The sequence below is a fragment of the Nerophis ophidion genome, linkage group LG21 (assembly GCF_033978795.1).
Source record: "Nerophis ophidion isolate RoL-2023_Sa linkage group LG21, RoL_Noph_v1.0, whole genome shotgun sequence".
NCBI lineage: Eukaryota > Metazoa > Chordata > Actinopteri > Syngnathiformes > Syngnathidae > Nerophis > Nerophis ophidion.
The window spans coordinates 9,826,865-9,849,053 of NC_084631.1; the positions used below are offsets into that span (position 1 = coordinate 9,826,865).

At 38.2% G+C, this 22,189-nt stretch overlaps 2 protein-coding genes across 3 annotated transcripts in view; one reads left to right on the forward strand and one right to left on the reverse strand.

The window, feature by feature from the left end:
* The window catches only part of LOC133539732 (acidic leucine-rich nuclear phosphoprotein 32 family member E-like), a 17,290-nt gene extending 15,663 nt beyond the window's left edge, over positions 1 to 1,627 (forward strand). For both annotated transcript variants that reach the window (XM_061881859.1, XM_061881858.1), the window contains exon 7: positions 1,327 to 1,627. In XM_061881859.1, coding sequence (XP_061737843.1) covers positions 1,327 to 1,409 — 83 coding nt within the window. In that variant the 3' untranslated portion in view covers positions 1,410 to 1,627. The remainder of the gene's footprint in view (positions 1 to 1,326) is intronic.
* On the reverse strand, positions 1,492 to 20,683 carry plekho1b (pleckstrin homology domain containing, family O member 1b). Its single transcript, XM_061881857.1, has 6 exons — positions 20,434 to 20,683; positions 14,458 to 14,604; positions 11,584 to 11,718; positions 10,619 to 10,723; positions 5,619 to 5,717; positions 1,492 to 5,508 (listed from the first exon to the last, which is right to left on the reverse strand). Exons 1-6 carry the CDS (start codon positions 20,458 to 20,460, stop codon positions 4,888 to 4,890), a joined length of 1,134 nt encoding a protein of 377 aa, XP_061737841.1. The 5' UTR covers positions 20,461 to 20,683; the 3' UTR covers positions 1,492 to 4,887.
* Positions 20,684 to 22,189: the final 1,506 nt, after the last annotated feature.

Consider the following 22,189-nt stretch of genomic DNA (forward strand, 5'->3'; position numbering starts at 1 on the left):
TTTGCACTATTATTGCACTATTATTGACCAAATGTCATTTATTTTTACCCTCACCTCGGTTATTATGTTTTTACTGGCATGGGGCTTCACGGTGGCAGAGGGGTTAGTGCGTCTGCCTCACAATACGAAGGTCCTGCAGTCCTGGGTTCAAATCCAGGCTCGGGATCTTTCTGTGTGGAGTTTGCATGTTCTCCCCGTGAATGCGTGGGTTCCCTCCGGGTACTCCGGCTTCCTCCCACTTCCAAAGACATGCACCTGGGGATAGGTTGATTGGCAACACTAAATTGGCCCTAGTGTGTGAATGTGAGTGTGAATGTTGTCTGTCTATCTGTGATGGCCCTGCGATGAGGTGGCGACTTGTCCAGGGTGTACCCCGCCTTCCGCCCGATTGTAGCTGAGATAGGCGCCAGCGCCCCCCGCGACCCCGAAAGGGATGGATGGATACTGGCATTGGTGTTTGTTTGTTTTGGATGTCAAAGTTTTTGGATCTCTCAAGATTTTTGATAAGCTGTTTGGCAGAGTGGTGCTTATCAGTTTGTTTATTAATAAACATACAAAAAGTAAACTTGACTGATTGTCATTGAGGTTGTAGTACAGTGGGATCCCCAACCATCGCTTATATTTATAGATTTTTTTTTTTTTTTTTTCGGTCTTAAATTTCATTCAAGGTGGCGTTAAAAAGATCTTACAAAGTCTTAAATTTGACTTGCTGAAACCTGCAGATACCCTGATCCATCCATCTATTTTCTACCGCTTATTCCCTTTCGGGGTCGCGGGGGGCGCTGGCGCCTACCTCAGCTACAATCGGGCGGAAGGCGGGGTACACCCTAGACAAGTCGCCACCTCATCACAGGGCCAACACAGATAGACAGACAACATTCACACACATTCACACACTAGGGCCAATTTAGTGTTGCATGTCTTTGGAAGTGGGAGGAAGCCGGAGTACCCGGAGGGAACCCACGCATTCACGGGGAGAACATGCAAACTCCACACAGAAAGATCCCGAGCCTGGATTTGAACCCAGGACTGCAGGACCTTCGTATTGTGAGGCAGACGCACTAACCCCTCTTCCACCGTATATCCTGATATAAGACAAAAATGAATTTATTCCGTTTTGGAATAAGGCTGTAATATAATAAAAGGTGGAATAAGTAAAGTGCTGGGAACATTCTAACATGCTCTGTAGTTTGGTTTCAGTAGAAAAAAAAAAACTGGCTGATATGCGTCAAAATGCCAAACGTTGGCCGATCTCCAGTTTTGTCAATGGGTAGGTGCACTGAAGGCATTACGATAAGTCTGTAACCAGCCATCATTTTGTGTCAGATGAGGAGGCGGTCCAAGGCGAGAAGAGGAAGAGGGACAACGACAACGACGATGACGACGACGGCGACGATGACGACGACTAGTCGAGGAGCACCAGACGCCACGCCCACCATTTGGTAGCCCCGCCCGCTCAGAGGGACAGTGATCAGCTGGTCCTGGTCTGTGTGGGTCCTGGTCCTGGTCTGTAAATAGAACTTTGAAACTTCGCCCGGTTCATTTTTTAAAAAAAAAAATGTTAATTTTACGGCGCCTACATTTGACCATGTGAAATTGCTTTTTCGAATAAATCTGAGAGAATATATATATTTGTATTTTCTAATCTGACCACATAGCAGCGCTAAATTTTAGATATTTGGGAACAACTACCGTTAGCATGCAAACGTTTTTAGCCAATTTTGAAGCCGTACAGTCATAACTTCGTACTTGACCTATAACTGTTTGCAAGCTAATGTTAGCTTGCTAGCATGTGAACACGTCAGTCATATAACTTTGTACTTGACGCGTGCTAACGTTATTAGCCATTTTTGCGGTCATATCCAATGAGTCCAATAACTTGGGACTTGACACGTTAGCATGCTAATGCGCGCATGCTAACATTTGTAGCCAATTTTGCTGCTGAACACCGCAGTCATTTGAATAGCTACTTGACAGATGCGAACTGTTAGCATGCTAACTTGTGTAGCCAATTTTACAGCCGAACAAGCTAACGTTAGCATGCTTGAATTGTAACTTTGAAATGCTAACTTTTTTTATGCCAATTTTGCTGCCAAACATCTCAGTCATCCGTCTTGGTACTTGAGACATGCGAACTGTTAGCATGCTAACAATTGCGTTGTAGCCTGGTAACCTGAATAGCTGATTTTGCAGCCAACACCTTCGAGTAACATAACTTGGTGCTTGATACATGCTAACTGTTAGCACGTTAATGTTAACATTCTATCATGCTAACTTTTTTAGCCAATGTCGCAACTAAACACCTCGGTCATTTGACTTGCTACTTGACGCATGTAAATTTTTGTAGCCAATTTTACAGGTGAACGCCTCAGACCCATATAACTTGGAACTAATTGTTAGCAAGCAAACGTTAGCATGCTAGGATGCCAATATTACCATACAAACTTTTTTGGGGCAATTTTGCCGCCGAACATGTCAGTTATCTATCTGACTTGGTATTTGAGACATGCAAACTGTTAGCATGCTAACAGTTGCGTTCTAGCCTGACAACATGAATAGCCGATTTTGCAGCCAACACCTTAGAGTAACATAACTTGGTGCTTGATACATGCTAACTGTTAGCAAGCTAACGTTAGCATGCTAGAATGTTAACATTAACGTGCTAACTTTTTTAGCCAATTTCACAACCAAACACCTCAGTCATTTGACTTGCTACTTCACGCATGCTAACTTTTAGCATGTTAGTTTTTGTAGCCAATTTTACAGGTAAACACCTGAGACCCATATAACTTGTTACTAATTGTTAGCAAGCAAACGTTAGCGTGTTAGAATGCTAATATTACCATGCTAACTTTTTTTGGGGGCAATTTTGCTGCCGAACAGGTCAGTTATCTGACTTGGTACTTGACACGTGTGAACTGTTTGCATGCGAATAATAGCATTGTGACTTGTGTTGCCAATTTTACAGGTGAACACCTCAGACCCATATAACCTGGTACTTGATGCAGGTTAACTGTTGGCAAGCTAATGTTAGCATGCTAGAATGCTAACATTGTCATGCTAACCCTTTAAGCTATTTGTGCTGATGCACACCTCAGTCATTTGACTTGCTACTTGACACGTGCGAACTGTTAACAAGTTAACAAGAACATTGTAGAATGCACATTTTTGTAGCCAATCTTATAGCCGATCACCTCAGAGTAACACGACTTGGTACTACTGAAACTGAAATTAGATTTTCTTATTTAAACGGGGATAGCAGGTCCATTCTATGTGTCGTACTTGATCATTTCGAGATATTGCCATATTTTTGCTGAAAAGATTTAGTAGAGAACATCGACGATAAAGTTCGCAACTTTTGGTCGCTAATAAAAAAAGCCTTGCCTTTACTGGAAATAGCAGACGATGATGTCACCGGTGTGAGGGCTCTTCACATCCTCACATTGTTTATAATGTGAGCCTCCGGCAGCAAGAGCTATTCGGACTGAGAAAGCGACAATTTCCCCATTAATTTGAGCGAGGATGAAAGATTTGTGGATGAGGATATTGATAGTGAAGGACTAGGGGAAAGAAAAAAAAAGGCGATTGCATTTGGAGCAATTCAGATGTTTTTAGACACATTTACTGGGATCATTCTGGGAAATCCCTGCCTATTGTGTTGCTAGTGTTTTAGTGAGTTAAAGAGTACCTTAAAGTCGGAGTGGTGTGGCCACGGGGGTTTGGACGCCAGAGTCTCTGAGAGAAGTCACGGCAGCAGGAGGACGCTGGCTCCGCTGATCTCCGGTAAGAGGCGACTTATTACCACAATATTCTCACCGAAAACTGCCGGTTGACATGTAGTCATGATCCATGTTCGCTTGACCGCTCTGATCCATAGTAAAGCTTCACCTTCGGGAATTTTAAACAAGGAATCACCGTGTGTTTGTGTGGCTAAAGGCTAAAAGCTTCCCACCTCCATCTTTATACTTAGACTTTTTCATTATTAATTGAACAAATTGCAAAAGATTCAGCAACACAGATGTCCAAAATACTGTGCAATTGTGCGATGAAAAGAGACGACTTTTAGCCGTAAGTGGTGCTCCAACCAATAACGTCACGAACGCGTCATCTTTTCGCAACGTTTTCAACAGGAAACTCCGCGGGAAATTAAAAATTGCAATTTAGTAAACTAAAAAGGCCGTATTGGCATGTGTTGCCATGTTAATATTTCATCATTGATATATAAACTATCAGACTGCGTGGTCGGTAGTAGTGGGTTTCAGTAGGCCTTTAAGTCTTAGCATGCTAACTTTTTTTATCAAATTTTACATGTGTACGCTTCCTAGTCACGACTTGGTACTTGACGCATTCTGTTAGCATGCTAACGTTAGCGTTCAAATTCAGCTTGAGCCTTTCAGTGGCTAGCACATTACTGCATTCACACACAATTTCTCCCAAATTGACATATTCTACTTTTTTGGTGTAATGTTGTAACCTCCATGCTTTTATTTTGTCTTTAGAATGTGATAAAAGAAGTGGCCCCCGGGCCACACTTTGGACACCCCTGCTGTGGTAGGTAGTGCAAGTACCATTAAATAGCAACTAAATCAACCAGAAGTTTCTTACCGTAACCTTTTTACTAGAGTCATATTAGTCTTCAGTAAAGTTACTTTTGGTTGCTCTGTTAGCGCTAAATTGAGCTTGTTCACAGGATTAGTAGCATCAATTAGCATAAGCCTAATATTGCACCTTCTAATGACCTCAGCCCTATGGTTGACAGGAGATCAAGTCTGGTGACCATGTCTACACCAAACATGGCAAGCTGATTCGGACCAGCCGCTGACCCGCTAGGACCTGAGTGATTTTGTCCAAAGAAAGCGGCTGGTTGAGTTTTTAAAAGCTGCTTTTTCAGGTTCTGGGTCGTGGACTCTGATCGGTACTAGTGGTGTCCAATTGGCCGTACAGTTCTCTGAGCTCCTTCACCTCCTCCAGCACCTTGTGAGCCTGATCCAGGGCCTCCACCGCCTCCTTTAGTAGTCTCTCCGCTTTTGCTCTCATGTCCTCCGCCACATTCCCGTCTTCCCCTTTGGGTCGGTCCCGCGTGGCCTCCAGGATCTGCTCTGTCCGTGCCAATTTCAGGCCGATGAGCTCCTGCAAGTGGCTGATGGGAGTCGAGGCACCTGTGCGAGGTGTAAACATAGTCCGGTTCTTCTCCGAATGGCGCAGGATCTCGTCCATGGAGGCGCAGCGGTTCTTGTTTGCTGTCCTTAAAGCCTTTGCCGACCCGGATGTCCAGTTGGCACCCATTTGCTCCCAGGCCACTGCCCCCTCGCGAGGAAGACTCTGTGACTTCCCAGAGGTTTCGGCAGTTCTGATGAAGAAGGCACCCTCGGTTCCGGACCTGCGACAGTCCGGGGGCGACTGAGATTCAACCAAGTGGACCCGACAGCCGTCGCGGTTGTCAAGCGGTGCCGAATTGTCCTCCTCCTGAATCAGATCCAGAGTCATCATACCATCTGAAGACGAGGCCTAAAAGACAGGAGACGGGGACAACTTCCTGATACAAAGGTGTGGAATCCTGCAACAGACACCTTTTTGAAAGCTGGAGACGAAAGACAAGACAGGAATTTGAGACTGACCACGGCAAGCAGGTGACCTCTGCTCGGCAGACGCCGGTTGTGAGAAATCCTGGCTCTGTCTCGAGTCAGGTGACAGAGGTGAGCGTCTTCTACCGTGACCTGCAACGCACGGCTCGATGAGCAGCTGAGAAAACATGCTCCCCAGGCCTGACGGACAACTTGGTGACGGCGGCAAGGAAAAATTCTAGGGAAGAAACCTGAATAGAACCCTGGCTCTGGTGCGGCCGTCTGTCTTGACCAGTGGTTAGATGGAGGGACAGATTAAAGCAGGAGGGGGCCCGCGATATATAACAAGCTTGATAAGGACTCTGGCCTGCGGTGCGTCTATAGCAGGGGTCACCAACGCGGTGCCCGCGGGCACCAGGTGGACCGTAAGGACCAGATGAGTCGCCTGCTGGCCCGTTCTAAAAATAGCTGAAATAGCAGCACTTACCTGTGAGCTGCCTCTATTTTTTAAATTGTATTTCTTTACTAGCAAGTTGGTCTCGCTTTGCTTGACATTTTTAATTCTAAGAGAGACAAAACTCAAACAGAATTTGAAAATCCAAGAAAATATTTTAAAGACTTGGTCTTCACTTGTTAAAATAAATTCATTTATTTTTTTACTTTGCTTCTTATAACTTTCAGAAAGACAATTTTAGAGAAAAAATACAGCCTTAAAAATTATTTTTGGATTTTTAAACACATATACCTTTTTACCTTTTAAATTCCTTCCTCTTCTTTCCTGACAATTTAAATCAATGTTCAAGTAAATTTATTTTTTATTGTAAAGAATAATAAATACATTTTAAATTAATTCTTCATTTTAGCTTCTGTTTTTTCGAAGAAGAATATTTGTGAAATATTTCTTCAAACTTATGAATAAAATTAAAGAAAAATATTCTGACAAATCTAGAAAATCTGTAGAATCAAATTTAAATTTTATTTCAAAGTCTTTTGAATTTCTTTTAAAATTCTGGAAAATCTAGAAGAAATAATGATTTGTCTGTTAGAAATATTGCTTATCCAATTTGATTGGATTTTAACCTATTTAAAACATGTCATCAAAATTCTAAAATTAATCTTAATCAGGAGAAATTACTAATGATGTTCCATAAATTATTTTTTTAATTTTTTCAAAAGGATTCGAATTAGCTAGTTTTTCTCTTCTTTTTTTCGTTAGAATTTTGAATTTTAAAGAGTCGAAATTGAAGATAAACTATGTTTTAAAATTTAATTTTCATTTTTTTCGGGTTTTCTCCTCTTTTGTACCATCCAATTAAGTGTTTTTTTCATCATTTATTCTCTACAAAAAACAAACCATTCACAAATGTATCTAAATATTAGTTTTTCCATTCACAAACCTATCTCAATATTAGTTTGTCCATTTAAACATATCTATTAGTTTGTCCATTTACAAACCTATAAAAAGCGAAGTTAAAGTACCAACGATTGTAAATAGTTTCTCCATTCACAAATGTCTAAATATTAGTTTATACATTCACAAACCTCTAAATATTAGTTTGTCCATTTACAAACATTTAGATTGCTTATCCATTCACAAATGTCTAAGTATTGATTTGTCCATTCACAAACATTTAAATATTATTTTATCCATTTGCAAATGTCTAAATATTAGTTTGTCCATTAACAAATCTCTAAATATTAGTTTTTCCATTCAAACATATCCGAATATTAGTTTGTCCATTCACAAACATCTAAATATTAGTTTGTCCATTCACAAACGCCTATCTAAATATTAGTTTACCCATTTACAAACGTCTAAATATTAGTTTGTCCATTCACAAACGCCTATCTAAATATTAGATTATCCATTTACAAACATATCTCAATATTGGTTTATCAATTCACAAACCCATTTGAAGATATTAGTTTGTCCATCCACAGACGTCTATCTAAGTATTAATCTATTCACAAACGTCAAAATATTAGTTTGTCCATTCAAACATATCTACATATTAGTTTATCCATTTACAAACATCTCAATATTCGTTTGTACATTCACAAACATATTTAAATATTAGTTTCAAACATATCTAAATATTAGTTTATCCATTTGCAAACGTCTAAATATTAGTTTGTCCATTCACAAACGCCTATCTACATATTACTTTATCCATTCACAAACATATCTCAATATTGGTTTGTCCATTCACAAACCCATATCTAAATATTAGTTGTCCATCCACAGACACCTATCTAAATATTAGATTATCCATTCACAAACACATATGCAGTGATCGGCAAGCCACTTGGAAAATGTAGTAAACTAAGCTACAAATTACTCTAGATCAGGGGTGCCCATTACGTCGATCGCGATCGACTGGTCGATCTCGGAGGGTGTGTCAGTCGATCTCAAGCCAGGCATTAAAAAATAGACATAAAAATGAGCAATCATCAATCATACCAAGACTTCACTTTCGTCAGTTGTTTGACATTCTCGGCACCCGAGGATCTTGTGAGATGACGCTGGCTGCTACGAGCTCATATTTAAGAAAAAAATCACTAACAGGGCGGACGCAGAGAAACACATTTTATTTCTAGAGACTTTGTACCTACTGTCAAAACTCTAAAGACCGACAGCACAGTTCCTGTCTTCACCATAAAAGACCTGTTTCATCCTGCCTGTGCTAACAAAATAAGAGTCTCAGAAAGCTAGCGCGCACAAGCTAGCAAGCTACAGAGTTTGATGCCAATGTATTTCTCCCCCGCCCTCAGCGACCGCTTTCTCACTTGCTTGCCCACCCGCACACTCACTGACATCACTCACCTGCTGCCAGACATTAAAGGGCCACACACATATGCTACTCTCATAACAAAGTGTTTAAAAACGAGTATGCAAGTTGGACAAATGAGATGCCAAATCCAACCACTTTCCTGTGGTATTGGACAGAAAGGAGGACTTTTTTTTCCCCTCCATTTGAAAATGCGGACGTTATCAGCACCACTGTCTAATTCCAATCAATGCAAGTCATCACAATCAGGTAATACACCAACTTATATTCTTGTCTTCATGAAAGAAAGGAATCTATGTGTGTTAAACATGCTTGTATTATCATTAAACACCATTAACTTGTTAACAAAAATATCTCTTTCATAAATAAATAAATATAAATTATAAATAGGAATGAGGTAGATCTCCTTGACTTGGTCAATTGAAAAGTAGCTCGCCTGCAGAAAAAGTGTGAGCGCCCCTGCTCTAGATTAAATGTAGCTAAGATGCAGGGGAAGCTACACCCCGGAGAATTGTAACAAGCTACATGGTAAAAGTAACTTGCTCCATTTACGGACATTTCCATCCATGGGCCCACATATATGACATCAATTTTAAGGTAACAGAGTGTACAAATGGCTCCATTACTATTAACTGTCATTTGACTGGGGCCACCCTACAACTACCTCGAAGGGTCCCCGCACACCACTGTATCTATTTAGTTTGCCTTTGTTTTGGCCCACCCCTATAATGTTATTCATTTTCTCTACCTCCAGTAAAAAAAACTGTATCTATGTATATCTGGACAAAAATATGTCTGTCTCTGATTCCCTCATCACCATGAGACATGAATGCATGTCTGTTATGATTTTGCTTACTAGTTCCGATGACCCGCCTTATCTTCCCTCTGATTGGCGAGTCCGTAATGTTTTTTCCCTAACCTTAGCCAATTGAGAATCATCATACGAACCCCAACCAAACATCATGGATGGATGTTCTCATTCATCCAGGTCATTGCATTTTCTCAATATTTTTTGGAGCCCGGATTCGCGGTCTATTTTCTCTCTTTGTAGCTTTGATGCAAGGTACCTACCTAAATGTGTCCAAAAGTAGCTAAGCTACAGGAAAAGATACTTGTTTAAAAAAAAAAGTAGCTTAGCTACATGTGGCTTGTTACTGCCCATCACTGCATATATTTAAATATTAGTTTGTCCATTCACAAATACATATGTAAATATTAGTTTTTCCATTCACAAACACATATGTAAATATTACTTTGTCCATTCACAAAGACATATGTAAATATTACCTTTTCCATTCACAAAGACCTATGTAAATATTAGTTTGTCCATTCACAAACGCATATGTAAATATTAGATTTAGGGCTATATAAGTAAACATTGATTGATTGATTGATATTACTTTGTCCATTCAGTAACAAATATATAAATATTAGTTTGTCCATTCACTAACACTTATGTAAATATTACTTTGTCCATTCACAAAGACATATGTAAATATTAGTTTGTCCATTCACAAACGCATATGTAAATATTACTTTGTCCATTCACTAACAAATATATAAATATTAGTTTGTCCATTCACTAACACTTATGTAAATATTAGTTTGTCCATTCCCAAACACACATGTAAATATTAATTTATCCATTAACAAACGCCTATTTAAATATTAGTTTATCCATTCACAAACATCTAAATATTACTTAATCCATTCACAAACATATCTAAATATTAGTTTGTCCATTCACAAACATATCTAGATATTAGTTTTTCCATTCACAAACACATATGTAAATATTACTCTGTCCATTCAGAAGACCTATGTAAATATTAGTTTGTCCATTCACAAACGGATATGTAAATATTACTTTGTCCATTCACTAACAAATATATAAATATTAGTTTGTCCATTCACTAACACTTATGTAAATATTAGTTTGTCCATTCCCAAACACACATGTAAATATTTGTTTGTCCATTCCCAAACACACATGTAAATATTAATTTATCCATTAACAAACGCCTATTTAAATATTAGTTTATCCATTCACAAACATCTAAATATTACTTAATCCATTCACAAACATATCTAAATATTAGTTTGTCCATTCACAAACATATCTAAATATTAGTTTGTCCGTTCATAAACACATATATAATTATTATTTTGTTCGTTCACAAACACATCTATAATTATTAGTTTGTCCATTCACAAACATATATAATTATTAGTTTGTCCATTCACAAACATAGGTTGTGTGTGTACCTCATCAAGGACTCTGTTCTTGGCTCGAGTGATGGCGACATTAAGAACGTTAATCCATGACTCTTTGTCTTCAGGACTCACTGCCAGCAAGATCACGTTTGAAACCTGCAACACACACACACAGAGACACTCATACCTTTGTGTGTGTGCACCTTTAAATATGAGGACCGGTGAATAAGTATCAACCAAAATCATGGTCCGAATACGGAAAACCATTGCATCTAATAAAGAGCCAAATACTAGAGTCCGTGAACATTGCTCCAAAGTAAGGATTTTTTGGTTGATTTAATGTGCATAAACAGGTGCAAAGGCAGCCATATATGATCAAAACAAAACGGCAGCTAAAGGACTTCCCTATTAATCCCCGAAAAAACCCGGCAGGTGAACCGCTGATTTTACGACTTCCGGTGCTGACTTAAGACAGCCCGCGTCCCGTATGTAATTATAGGATGAACAAATACATTCTGGTACAAAGACTATAGTGGCCATTAACAGTAAAATTATGACTTTTGTCATAATTTTGCCAAGTGAAATTCAGATTATTATAATATTGCCAACATTGTTAAAGGTCTTTTAAAATTGTGACTTGTTGAGTAAAGTTACGACTTTTCATAAAAATACCAACATTTTAGGCCTGTCTTGTGAAATTACGACTGTTATTGAGTAAAATTCCAACTTTTATCATAATGCACAAATGTTCCGTTTTTCTTGTAAAATTTTGACTCGCGTTGAGTAAAATTACGACTTTTATTATGCCAAAATTCAAAGTTTGTCTTGTGAAATTGGGACCTTTTTCTTGCGAAATTCCAACTCATTTTTCACAACCAGCTTTTTTTTATATTGTCATAGTATGCATATATTATTAATGTTATAAATACAAATCTTTATCTAGAAAAGGTGGTCTTCTGCATTTTTTTTTGGACTTCTCAAGAAGGCAACAAATACAATAACGTGTGTGTGTGTACCGTGTTCCCTGGCGAGCAGCTGCGTTGAAGTCGGAACTTGCTGTGGTTCTTTTTACTGCGACTTTTGTTGTTCTTCATCTCCTCACAGCGCTCGTAGTCACTCAGCTCCAAAACCTCATCAGCCACTTCCTTGCCCTATGGGGTTGAAGGTTAAAATTATGATTGTGTAAAACTATTATGTGAACACACACACAAACATTTGATCAATTATTAACCAACTTTAAACAGACAAACTTCCTTTTATATAATATTCTTATATGTGCTCTGTGAGTACAGCTAGTGTACACAAAGCTCATGAAATATCAGAGTCCATCCATCCCCCAAACGGGACAAGCGGTAGAAAATGGATGGATGGAAATATTAGAGTGTTCAATTAAAACCTTATGCCTCTATTTAATTACAAATTATCACATAAAAATCAATTTTATGGTTAAAATGGATTTCAAGAGTTCCCAGTTGTATAATCAAAAATTTTTGATTTTGCTTCCGTTATTTCATGAGCTGAACTCAAATATATAAGACAATTTTTAATTTACTCAAAATACATATTTGGAATTGCAATTTTTGGGGGGCGAATTTTGCCCATCATTCACAATTCTTATGTGAGACTAGAACACGTTTTTATTTTCTGATGCATTCTAAGTCGTAAATAAATGTTAGCAAAAGTCAGCTAACAATGGAGCCAATAGGAGTCGCTTTATTACGCCTACAAAGTGCTCTAAATAACCAACATCAAGGTTTTATATACGTACGCACTGTAAGTATATATATGTAAATCAGTAACATTTATAACAAAATGGAATATTTACACATGTTGATCATTTTAAGCGTAGGGCGACGTATAATCTTCACAGACTCATCACAACTTTCACGTTTCCCTTCAACGACAACACGACTAATGAGACAACAAACATAATTAAACAATCACTTACAGTACAATGTCTGCTTTTACTGGGATAAAGACTAATGGGATGTTAATATCTGCCCATTGACATGAATAATGTATCATAATCCTCAAAAAAGGTAAAAAAAAAAGTGTCTTTTTCGCCATCTAAATCATACTTGCCAACCCTACCGATTTTTCCGGAAGACTCACGAATTTCAGTGCGCCTACCGAAAATGTCCCGGGGCAAACATTCTCCCGAATTTCTCCTGATTTCCACCCGGACAACAACATTTGGGGTGTGCCTTAAAAGGACTGCCTTTAACGTCCTTTACAACCTGTCGTTACGTCCGCATTTCCTCCATACAAACAGCGCGTCAGCCCACTCACATAACATATGCAGGTTTTACACACACACACACAGACACACACACACACACACACGTAAATGCAAGGCATACTTGATCAACAGCCATACAGGTCACACTTTTGGTTAAATGTTGTATTTAGAAGGTATGTATGTTTATCTATTTACAAAAAAGTGTATGTGTGTAAGTACATATTTTTTTATTGTTTGTTGGGGGGCAGCTTGAATGTGGATGCTGAATGACTATATTTCTTTTTGTGTTGCAGAATTATTAGAAAAGGTAACTTAATTGAATGTAAAAAAAATGATGTTGGGCATATAAGCTTTTTTGCTTCTGCCTGTTTCAGTCATGTTATTCATTTTTGAATCGTGATCTATGTTTGAATATGTTTTTGTTAGACTGAAAATAAACTGAACTGAACTGAACTGAACACTGAGGGTAGCCGTATAAACAACTTCAACACTGTTACAAATATGCGCCACACTGTGAACCCACACCAAACAAGAATGACAAACACATTTCGGCAGAACATATGCACCGTAACACAACATAAACACAACAGGACAAAAACCCAGAATCCGTTGCAACACTAACTCTTCCGGGACGCTACAATATACACTCCCGCTACCACAAAACCCCCTCGCCCCCATCTCCTGAATCCGGAAGTCTCAAGGTTGGCAAGTATGATCTAAGTCTGATGTCAAAGTTGACCAACTTGTCTGTTTATGTCCACAACCTTCTACTATCCAGGTGAGAGGCAGGATTTACAAGTAGTTCCTTGACATTAGCGCTTATAATAATATCACCGATACTTGGTTAAAAGAGGGCTTTATAGGGCTTCACGGTGGCAGAGGGGTTAGTGCGTCTGCCTCACAATACGAAGGTCCTGCAGTCCTGGGTTCAAATCCAGGCTCGGGATCTTTCTGTGTGGAGTTTGCATGTTCTCCCCGTGAATGCGTGGGTTCCCTCCGGGTACTCCGGCTTCCTCCCACCTCCAAACACATGCACCTTGGGATAGGTTGATTGGCAACACTAAATTGGCCCTAGTGTGTGAATGTGAGTGTGAATCTTGTCTGTCTATCTGTGTTGGCCCTGCGATGAGGTGGCGACTTGTCCAGGGTGTACCCCGCCTTCCGCCCGATTGTAGCTGAGATAGGCGCCAGCGACCCCGAAAGGGAATAAGCGGTAGAAAATGGATGGATGTATGGATGTACTCTTATTGGCTCAATTGTTAGCTGACTTTTGCTAGTGTTTATTTACAATTCAGAATGCGTAAAAAAGAAAGACATGCCCCATAAGGATTGCAAATAGGCAAAACTCCTTTTAAATATTGTTCCCAACTGTGCGTTAGTCATAGTTTTTATTTTTACAGCGTCACCTCATGCTGCACGATCGCACACATCGTGAAGCGCCGCAAACATTCTCGCGGGACCACATGAAGGTTCTAAGTTCTGGAGGAAGTGAGCGGTGAAACCTGAGCTGTGCGGGGGGTGTAATGTGACTCTGCCACAGAAAGTGCAACTGTCTAGATGTAGGACTGTAAAGACCAGGGTCACATGTGCTCCTGTGCCTTTAAGAGTGCTGCTTATGAACAAAGCTGCTGACCACGCCCTTCAGACGTACCTCCTTCTCGCAGAGCGTCAGCTGATCTCCCTTCAGGACCATGAAGCGGTTCTTCCAGATCTCCCGGAAGATCCCTCTGCCGCAAAAGCGCCTGACCCAGCCCACCTTGTCGGGTTGGCCGGGCTGCCACTCCGGCTCATGTGGACGCTGACGGAAGAAACGCAACACCCGGTCAGTGTCGGACATTAAAGAATAACAAGAATTAATCAAACTTTATTCGTTTTGCACTATTTGTACGCAGGAGAGTCGCAGCACTAAATGCTTAAAGCGGTTTTAAAAGGAAAAAAAACACATTGCTTATGACAAAAGATGACACTGAGAATTGAGGAAAATGGCCACAATTACAACATTGACAGTCAAAATGAATAAGTTAACTTGTGTGATTAATCACATTAATCATGACCTCACTTGGAGTAATCATGCAAAGTATTTTATTTTTAGTTAGTGATCAGATCAATGCACACATTAGGGCTGCGAATCTTTGGGTGTCCCACGATACGATTCAATATCGATTCTTGGGGTCACGATTCGATTCAAAATCGATTTTTTATTTTTTTTTCCAATTCAACACGATTCTCGATTCAAAAACGATTTTTTTTTTCCTATTTGAAAGGATTCTCTATTCATTCAATACATAGGATTTAAGCAGGATCTACACCAGTCTGCTGACATGCAAGCGAAACAGTAGATTTTTGTAAAAAAAAGCTTTTATAATTGTAAAGGACAATGTTTTATCAACTGACTGCAATAATATCAATTTGTTTTAACTATTAAACGAACCAAAAATTGGGCTTCACGGTGGCAGAGGGGTTAGTGCGTCTGCCTCACAATACGAAGGTCCTACAGTCCTGGGTTCAATTCCAGGCTGAGGATCTTTCTGTGTGGAGTTTGCATGTTCTCCCCGTGAATGCGTGGGTTCCCTCCGGGTACTCCGGCTTCCTCCCACTTCCAAAGACATGCACCTGGGGATAGGTTGATTGGCAACACTAAAAATTGGCCCTAGTGTGTGAATGTGAGTGTGAATGTTGTCTGTCTATCTGTGTTGGCCCTGCGATGAGATGGCGACTTGTCCAGGGTGTACCCCGCCTTCCGCCCGATTGTAGCTGAGATAGGCGCCAGCGCCCCCCGCGACGCGGTAGAAAATGGATGGATGGATGGACGAACCAAAAATATGACCTATTTTATCTTTGTGAAAATATTGGACAGTGTGTTGTCAAGCTTATGAGATAATGTCAATGAGGGATTTTTAATCACTGCATTGCTGAAATTATAACTAATATTGATACTGTTGTTGATAATATTAGTTTTTGTTTCACTACTTTTGGTTTGTTCTGTGTTGTGTTTGTGTCTCCTCTCAATTGCTCTGTTTATTGCAGTTCTGAGTGTTGCTGGGTCAGGTTTGGTTTTGGAATTGGATTGCATTGTTATGGTATTGCTGTGTATTGTTTTATTGGATTGATTAAAAAAAATAAAAAATAGATTTTTTAAAAAGGAGAATCGATTCTGAATCGCACAACGTGAAAAACCGCGATTCAAATTCGAATCGATTTTTTGCCCACACTCCTAGCACACATTGGCACAAAAAATGACTGAGGAGACTCCAACTGATGGCAAAATTCACTCCAAAATACATCCTGAAAGAACTTTAGATAAAAATGTGAACAGGTTTTGTGCAAATAAAAGACGACTTGCAGTTCATTAAAATGTTTAAAAACCTTCCTGGGTGACATTCTCATAATACAATTGCAGTTGTTTACAAATATTGGGGTCCTTTCTTCAGATCATTTAAATTATGCAAGCGAGTAATCACCTGTGATTAACCTGATTATACATGTAAAATACTTAAAAAGACCAAATAGTAAGGATATTAGTAATTATTTCAATATATAAATAACCTGTTTAGTAAAAAGTATCAAATCATTTCCATACAAATTACAAAAGGGGATTAATTTGATTAAATAATAATTTGACAGTCCTAATCATAGGTAATATTTTAAAAGATTAAAAAAAAAGTAAGGAAAGCAGTAATAATATCAATAAATAAGTATAAATTAAGAACCTGAGAAAAGTTTAAAATATTAGGTAAAAATATATGAAATCCACAACCTTCTACTATCCAGGTGAGAGGCATGATTTATAATCTAGAATTAACTTTCACCAACTCAGTTGCTAAAAGTAGTTCCTTGACATTAGCGCTTATAATAACATCGCTGATACTTGGTTAAAACGGAGTATTGTTTGTGTTTTTCAGAGGGCTTTATAAGCAGAATAGTATACTCTTGTTGGCTTAATAGTTAGCTGACTTTTGCTAGCATTTATTTACAATTTAAAGAAAAAGAAAGACATGTCTCATATAATCCCGAGCGCTGCCACCGCTGCTGCTCATTGCTCTCCTCACTCCCCCAGACAATTTTTACAGCATTTATTTTTTTTTACACTGCATTTTTCTGCCCTCAATTTCTTTACACTAAAATTTTTGGCACCACTTTAAGCGTTTTTTTTTTTACACTGCATTTTTACGCCCTGAATATTTTAATGCTGAATTTTTCTGTACTTGAATTTTGAAAAACTGAATTATTTACAGTAAATTTTTCATCACTGAATTTTTTTTCACACTGTATTTTATACATTGTTTTCTTACACTGAATTTCCAAAAACTGTATTTTAAAACACAAATTTTGCTCCCAAATTATTTTGCCCTGAATTTTCTTTTACAGTGATTTTTTTTTACACTTAATTTTTTATAAAAGGAATTTTCCGTACCAAAATTTTTTCGAATTGAATTATCATACACTGATTTTTTTTACCCTGAGTTTTACCCCAGATTATTTTGCACTGAATTTTCTTTCACACTGATATTTTAGCATTTACATTTTGCAAACTTAATTTTTTTTTTTTAACGTCAAATTATGCGAACAATTTTGTTGAATACAAATGTGGGAGCAAAATGTGTGCGTTAAAAAAAAATGTCTCTTAAAATTATTTTGGGGGAATTTTAGTGTGTGGAATTTCAATGTAAAAAAAAACATTGTATAGAAGTTCAGTGCGAAGAAATTAGGTGCAGAAATATTTCTTGCTTCAAAACTGAAGCGATGGATCTGAGTCATACCAAAGACTATAAAGCGCGGCCACCGCTGCTGCTCACTGCTCCCCTCACCTCCCAGGATGTGGAACAAGGGCATGGGTCAAATGCAGAGGGTAATTTCACCACACCTACTGTGTGTGTGACTATCAGTGGTACTTTTAACTTTAAATAGGCAAAACAAAAACAAAAGTGCTGTTCCCCTTTAAATATTGTTCACAACTGTGTTAGTCAGCACTTTTGCTTTGACAATATCTATAAAATGAACATTTCTCAATAATGTAGACAATCGTGGAATTATCCCTCATATAAATCTAATATTTTAAAGATAGAATAGAAACAATATTAGTAAGAATATCAAAAAATGAATAAAAAATAAGAACCCAAGAAGAGTTGAAAATGTTCAGTAAAAATATGAAAATGTGACGATCCTTTGCCTGGATCATGTTTTGTTTTAGTTTAAGACTCCCTTACTCCCTGTTTTTTGTGTTTCTTGGTTGCCATGGGTGCTGATTATTTTCACCTGTCTCTGTTCAGTGTTCCGAACGCTCACCTGCTCCCGGGCACTAATCAGAAAATGTATTATATTCATTTATTCATTTAAATGTATTTATTTCTGCCTTTCGTCACACTCGGTCTGGCGGTTTTGTTTGCTTTATGCGACAAGTGATGCTTTTCCTTTAGCTTGCCATAGCTTCCCGTGCTAGTGGCACACTTGTTCTCTTTTGGGATCCTGCCTGACTGATTTATGGAAAATAAATACATTTTTCAACCTGCACCCTGCTTCCGGTGGTTCGTCTGCATCTTGGGGAAACGACCACCGCATTAAGACGCGACCCAAGTGTCACAGAAATTTTGATTTTTAAGTTCCGTCATAATTCCAGAATGTGATTAATCTGATGAAATAATTAATTATTTTACAAGCCTAATACGTAGCTAAAATCTTAAATAAAATAGTAAGACACATTTGTAATAATATCAATCAAATTAAAATGTTCAGCAATCAGGATGAACCTATATACTTACGTGCAAATTGTAAAATGTGATAAATCTGGTTAAAAAATAATCATTTGACATTCCTAATATATATCATTTCAAAAATGAGATATTAAGTGGTAAAAATATTAGTAAAAATATGAATCAATAAATACAAATTAAGAACTTGAGAAGAGTTGAAAATGTCTAGTAAAAAATAAAAAATAATTTCCACCCAAATTCTAATATGTGATTAATCTGGTTAAAAGAATTCATCATTTGACAGCCCTAATATGCACAATATCTAATAATTTAAAAAAATATATATATAAAATACTAAGGATATTAGTGAATACATAAACATTAAGCACCTGAGATGAGTTGAAAATGTTTAATAAAAAATATATGAAATAATTTCAAAATATGATTAATCTGAGTACAAGTAATGATTTGAAAGCCCCACTATATAATATATAAAAATTAAAATGTATGAACATATATAATTTCCGTCCAAGTTTTAAAATGTAATTAATCTGATTGAAATAATTAATCATTTGACAGTCCTAATATGTAATATCTAATATTTTGAAAATAAAATTGTAAGAATAGAGTGACAAGTGGTAGAAAATGGATGGATCTATAATAATATCCATCCATCCATCCATTATTCCCTTTGGGGTTGCGGGGGGCGCTGGTGCCTATCTCAGCTACAATCAGGCGGAAGGAGGGGTACACCCTGGACAAGTCGCCAACTCATCGCAGGGCCAACACAGATAGACAGACAACATTCACACTCACATTCACACAAACAAAAAAATACTTGAACATTGATTTAAATTGTCCGGAAAGAAGAGGAAGGAATTTAAAAGGTAAAAAGGCATATGTGTTTAAAAAATCCTAAAATCATTTTTAAGGTTGTATTTTTTCTCTAAAATTGTCTTTCAGTAAATTTCAGTAAAATGTATGAACGTATATAACTTCCGTCCAAGTTCTAAAATGTAATTAATCTGATTGAAATAATTAATCATTTGACAGTCCTAATATGTAATATCTAATATTTCGAAAATAAAATGGTAAGAATAGAGTGATATGTGGTAGAAAATGGATGGATTAATAATAATATCCATCCATCCATCCATTTTCTTCCGCTTATTTCCTTTGGGGTTGCGGGGGGCGCTGGTGCCTATCTCAGCTACAATCGGGCGGAAGGCGGGGTACACCCTGGACAAGTCGCCAACTCATCGCAGGGCCAACACAGATAGACAGACAACATTCACACTCACATTCACACGAATAAAAAAAATACTTGAACATTGATTTAAATTGTCAGGAAAGAAGATGAAGGAATTTAAAAGGTAAAAAGGTATGTGTGTTTAAAAATCCTAAAATCATTTTTAAGGTTGTATTTTTTCTCTAAAATTGTCTTTCAGTAAAATGTATGAACGTATATAATTTCCGTCCAAGTTCTAAAATGTAATTAACCTGAATGAAATAAAATCCTAATAATTGGGAAATAAAATGGTAAGAATAGAGGGACAAGTGGTAGAAAATGGATGGATTAATAATAATATCGATAACTAAGTAAAAAGTATGAAAATGTGAAATTATTTCCGATTCAAACCTTAGTAAAATGAGAACAGTTCATTAATCAACACTTCTGATTATCTTTCTACTTTGAAAAGATTCACTCACAAATCACTTAATTGGCTTCATGTTGGTTTTATTATCAAACTTGCCTTATTTTGAAAAGCGGAAGCTGGTTGCAGGACATCAATTTCAAAAGAAAGGCTGCGAACTAATCCTTTAAACCTTTTGTTCGTCGGCCTTCTTTCTCTCCTACTTTTCTTTCTCTCTCTTCCTTCTTGTTGCTAAACAGTTTTTTTTTTTTTGTGTCGGTACCGGTACGACCGAAAACTCACCGGAGTCAGTAAGTGGTTCTTCTTCATCGCGCCGGCTGTTGTCCGCTAATTAGTGGGTGAGGTGTCCGCAGTGAGGCGGCTTTAAAGCGGCCAGAAGTCCGCCATGGAGTGTCGAAGACTTCCTTCAAGTCCTCTGCGTCTCTGCTGCCGGATTCGGTGTCTTGGGAGCGGACAGCAGCCGCTCCAACAGTCGGTGTCCGGTTACCCGAACCTCCCCGCCGTCATCGTCACCCCCTTTCCCCCTTTCCTCGTCCTCCCGCTGGCTCGGCAGCCCTGCAGCGACCCCTGCCGGCGGCCTGTGGCCAGAACGTGAGTAGATGGAGCTGTCAATCAAAGTCTTCGATTATTCACTCATTCATGAATGATGTGTTGCCATGGTAACCAACTTTTGACCTTTGATCCCCTTGACCATCTAAGGTTTTATGTTTTTACCTTATAATTGCAAAAAATAAAAAAGAACATCACCATTCGTTTTAATGTTTTCCTTTTTATGTAACTAACAAATGTTGTTATTCATACCCAGCCCCCAAACGTTGTCAACATCTCTCCAAATCCGCCCATGCGGTTGTGCTGAAAAATTTTTTGGTCCAACTATTATATTTATTATGTTATCCGATTGTAGCTGAGATAGGCGCCAGCGCCCCCCGCAACCCCGAAAGGGAATAAGCGGTAGAAAATGGATGGATGTTATTAACGTTTTATGTTTCTTAAGTTAATAATGTGTGAATATTCACAACTCGTCCACAGTTATGTTAAAATCAACCCAAATCAGTTCAATCAATCAATCAATTAATCAATCAATGTTTGTTTGTATAGCCCTAAATCACAAGTGTCTCAAAGGGCTGCACAAGCCACAACGACATCGTCGGTTCAGAGCCCGTATAAGGGCAAGGAAAAACTCACAACCCAGTGGGATGTCAATGTGAATGACTATGAGAAACCTTGGAGAGGACCGCAGATATGGGTAACCCCCCCCTACCCTGCCCTCTAGGGGAGAGCGAATGCAATGGACGTCTAACATAATATTGTGAAAGTCCAGTCCATAGTGGATCTAACATAATAGTGAGAGTCCAGTCCATGGTGGGGCCAGCAGGAGACCACCCCGAGCAGATGTCCCCAACCGATCCCTGGTCCACCCCCAGGTCCCAACTCTGGACAGCCAGCACTTCATCCATGGCCACCGGACCTGTGCCCCCCCCTCCAACCACAAGGGAGAGGGGGGCAGAGGAGAAAAGAAAAGAAACGGCAGATCAACTGGTCTAAAAAGGGGGTCTATTTAAAGGCTAGAGTATACAAGTGAGTTTTAAGATGGGACTTAAATGCTTCTACTGAGGTAGTATCTGTAACCGGGAGGGCATTCCAGAGTACTGGAGCCTGAATAGAAAACGCTCTATAGCCCGCAGACTTTTTTTCTTCTAATAAGCCGGAGTTCTCTGAACGCAGATTTCTTGCCGGGACATATGGTACAATACAATCGGCAAGAAAAAAAACTAAAAAACGTTAACATAAAAGCTACAGTTCATTAATAACATAAAAAGTAAATAAATGTTAATGTAAAAACTAAAAAAAATTAAAAACGATAAAAACTAACAAACTTACCATAAAAACTAAAACACGTTAGCAAAAAACAAAACGTTAAATATTAAAAAAAGTTAGCATAAAAACTATAGAATGGTATATATATATATATATATATATATATTAATAACATAAAAACTGTAAAACACTAACATAAAACGTTAACATAAAAAGTTAA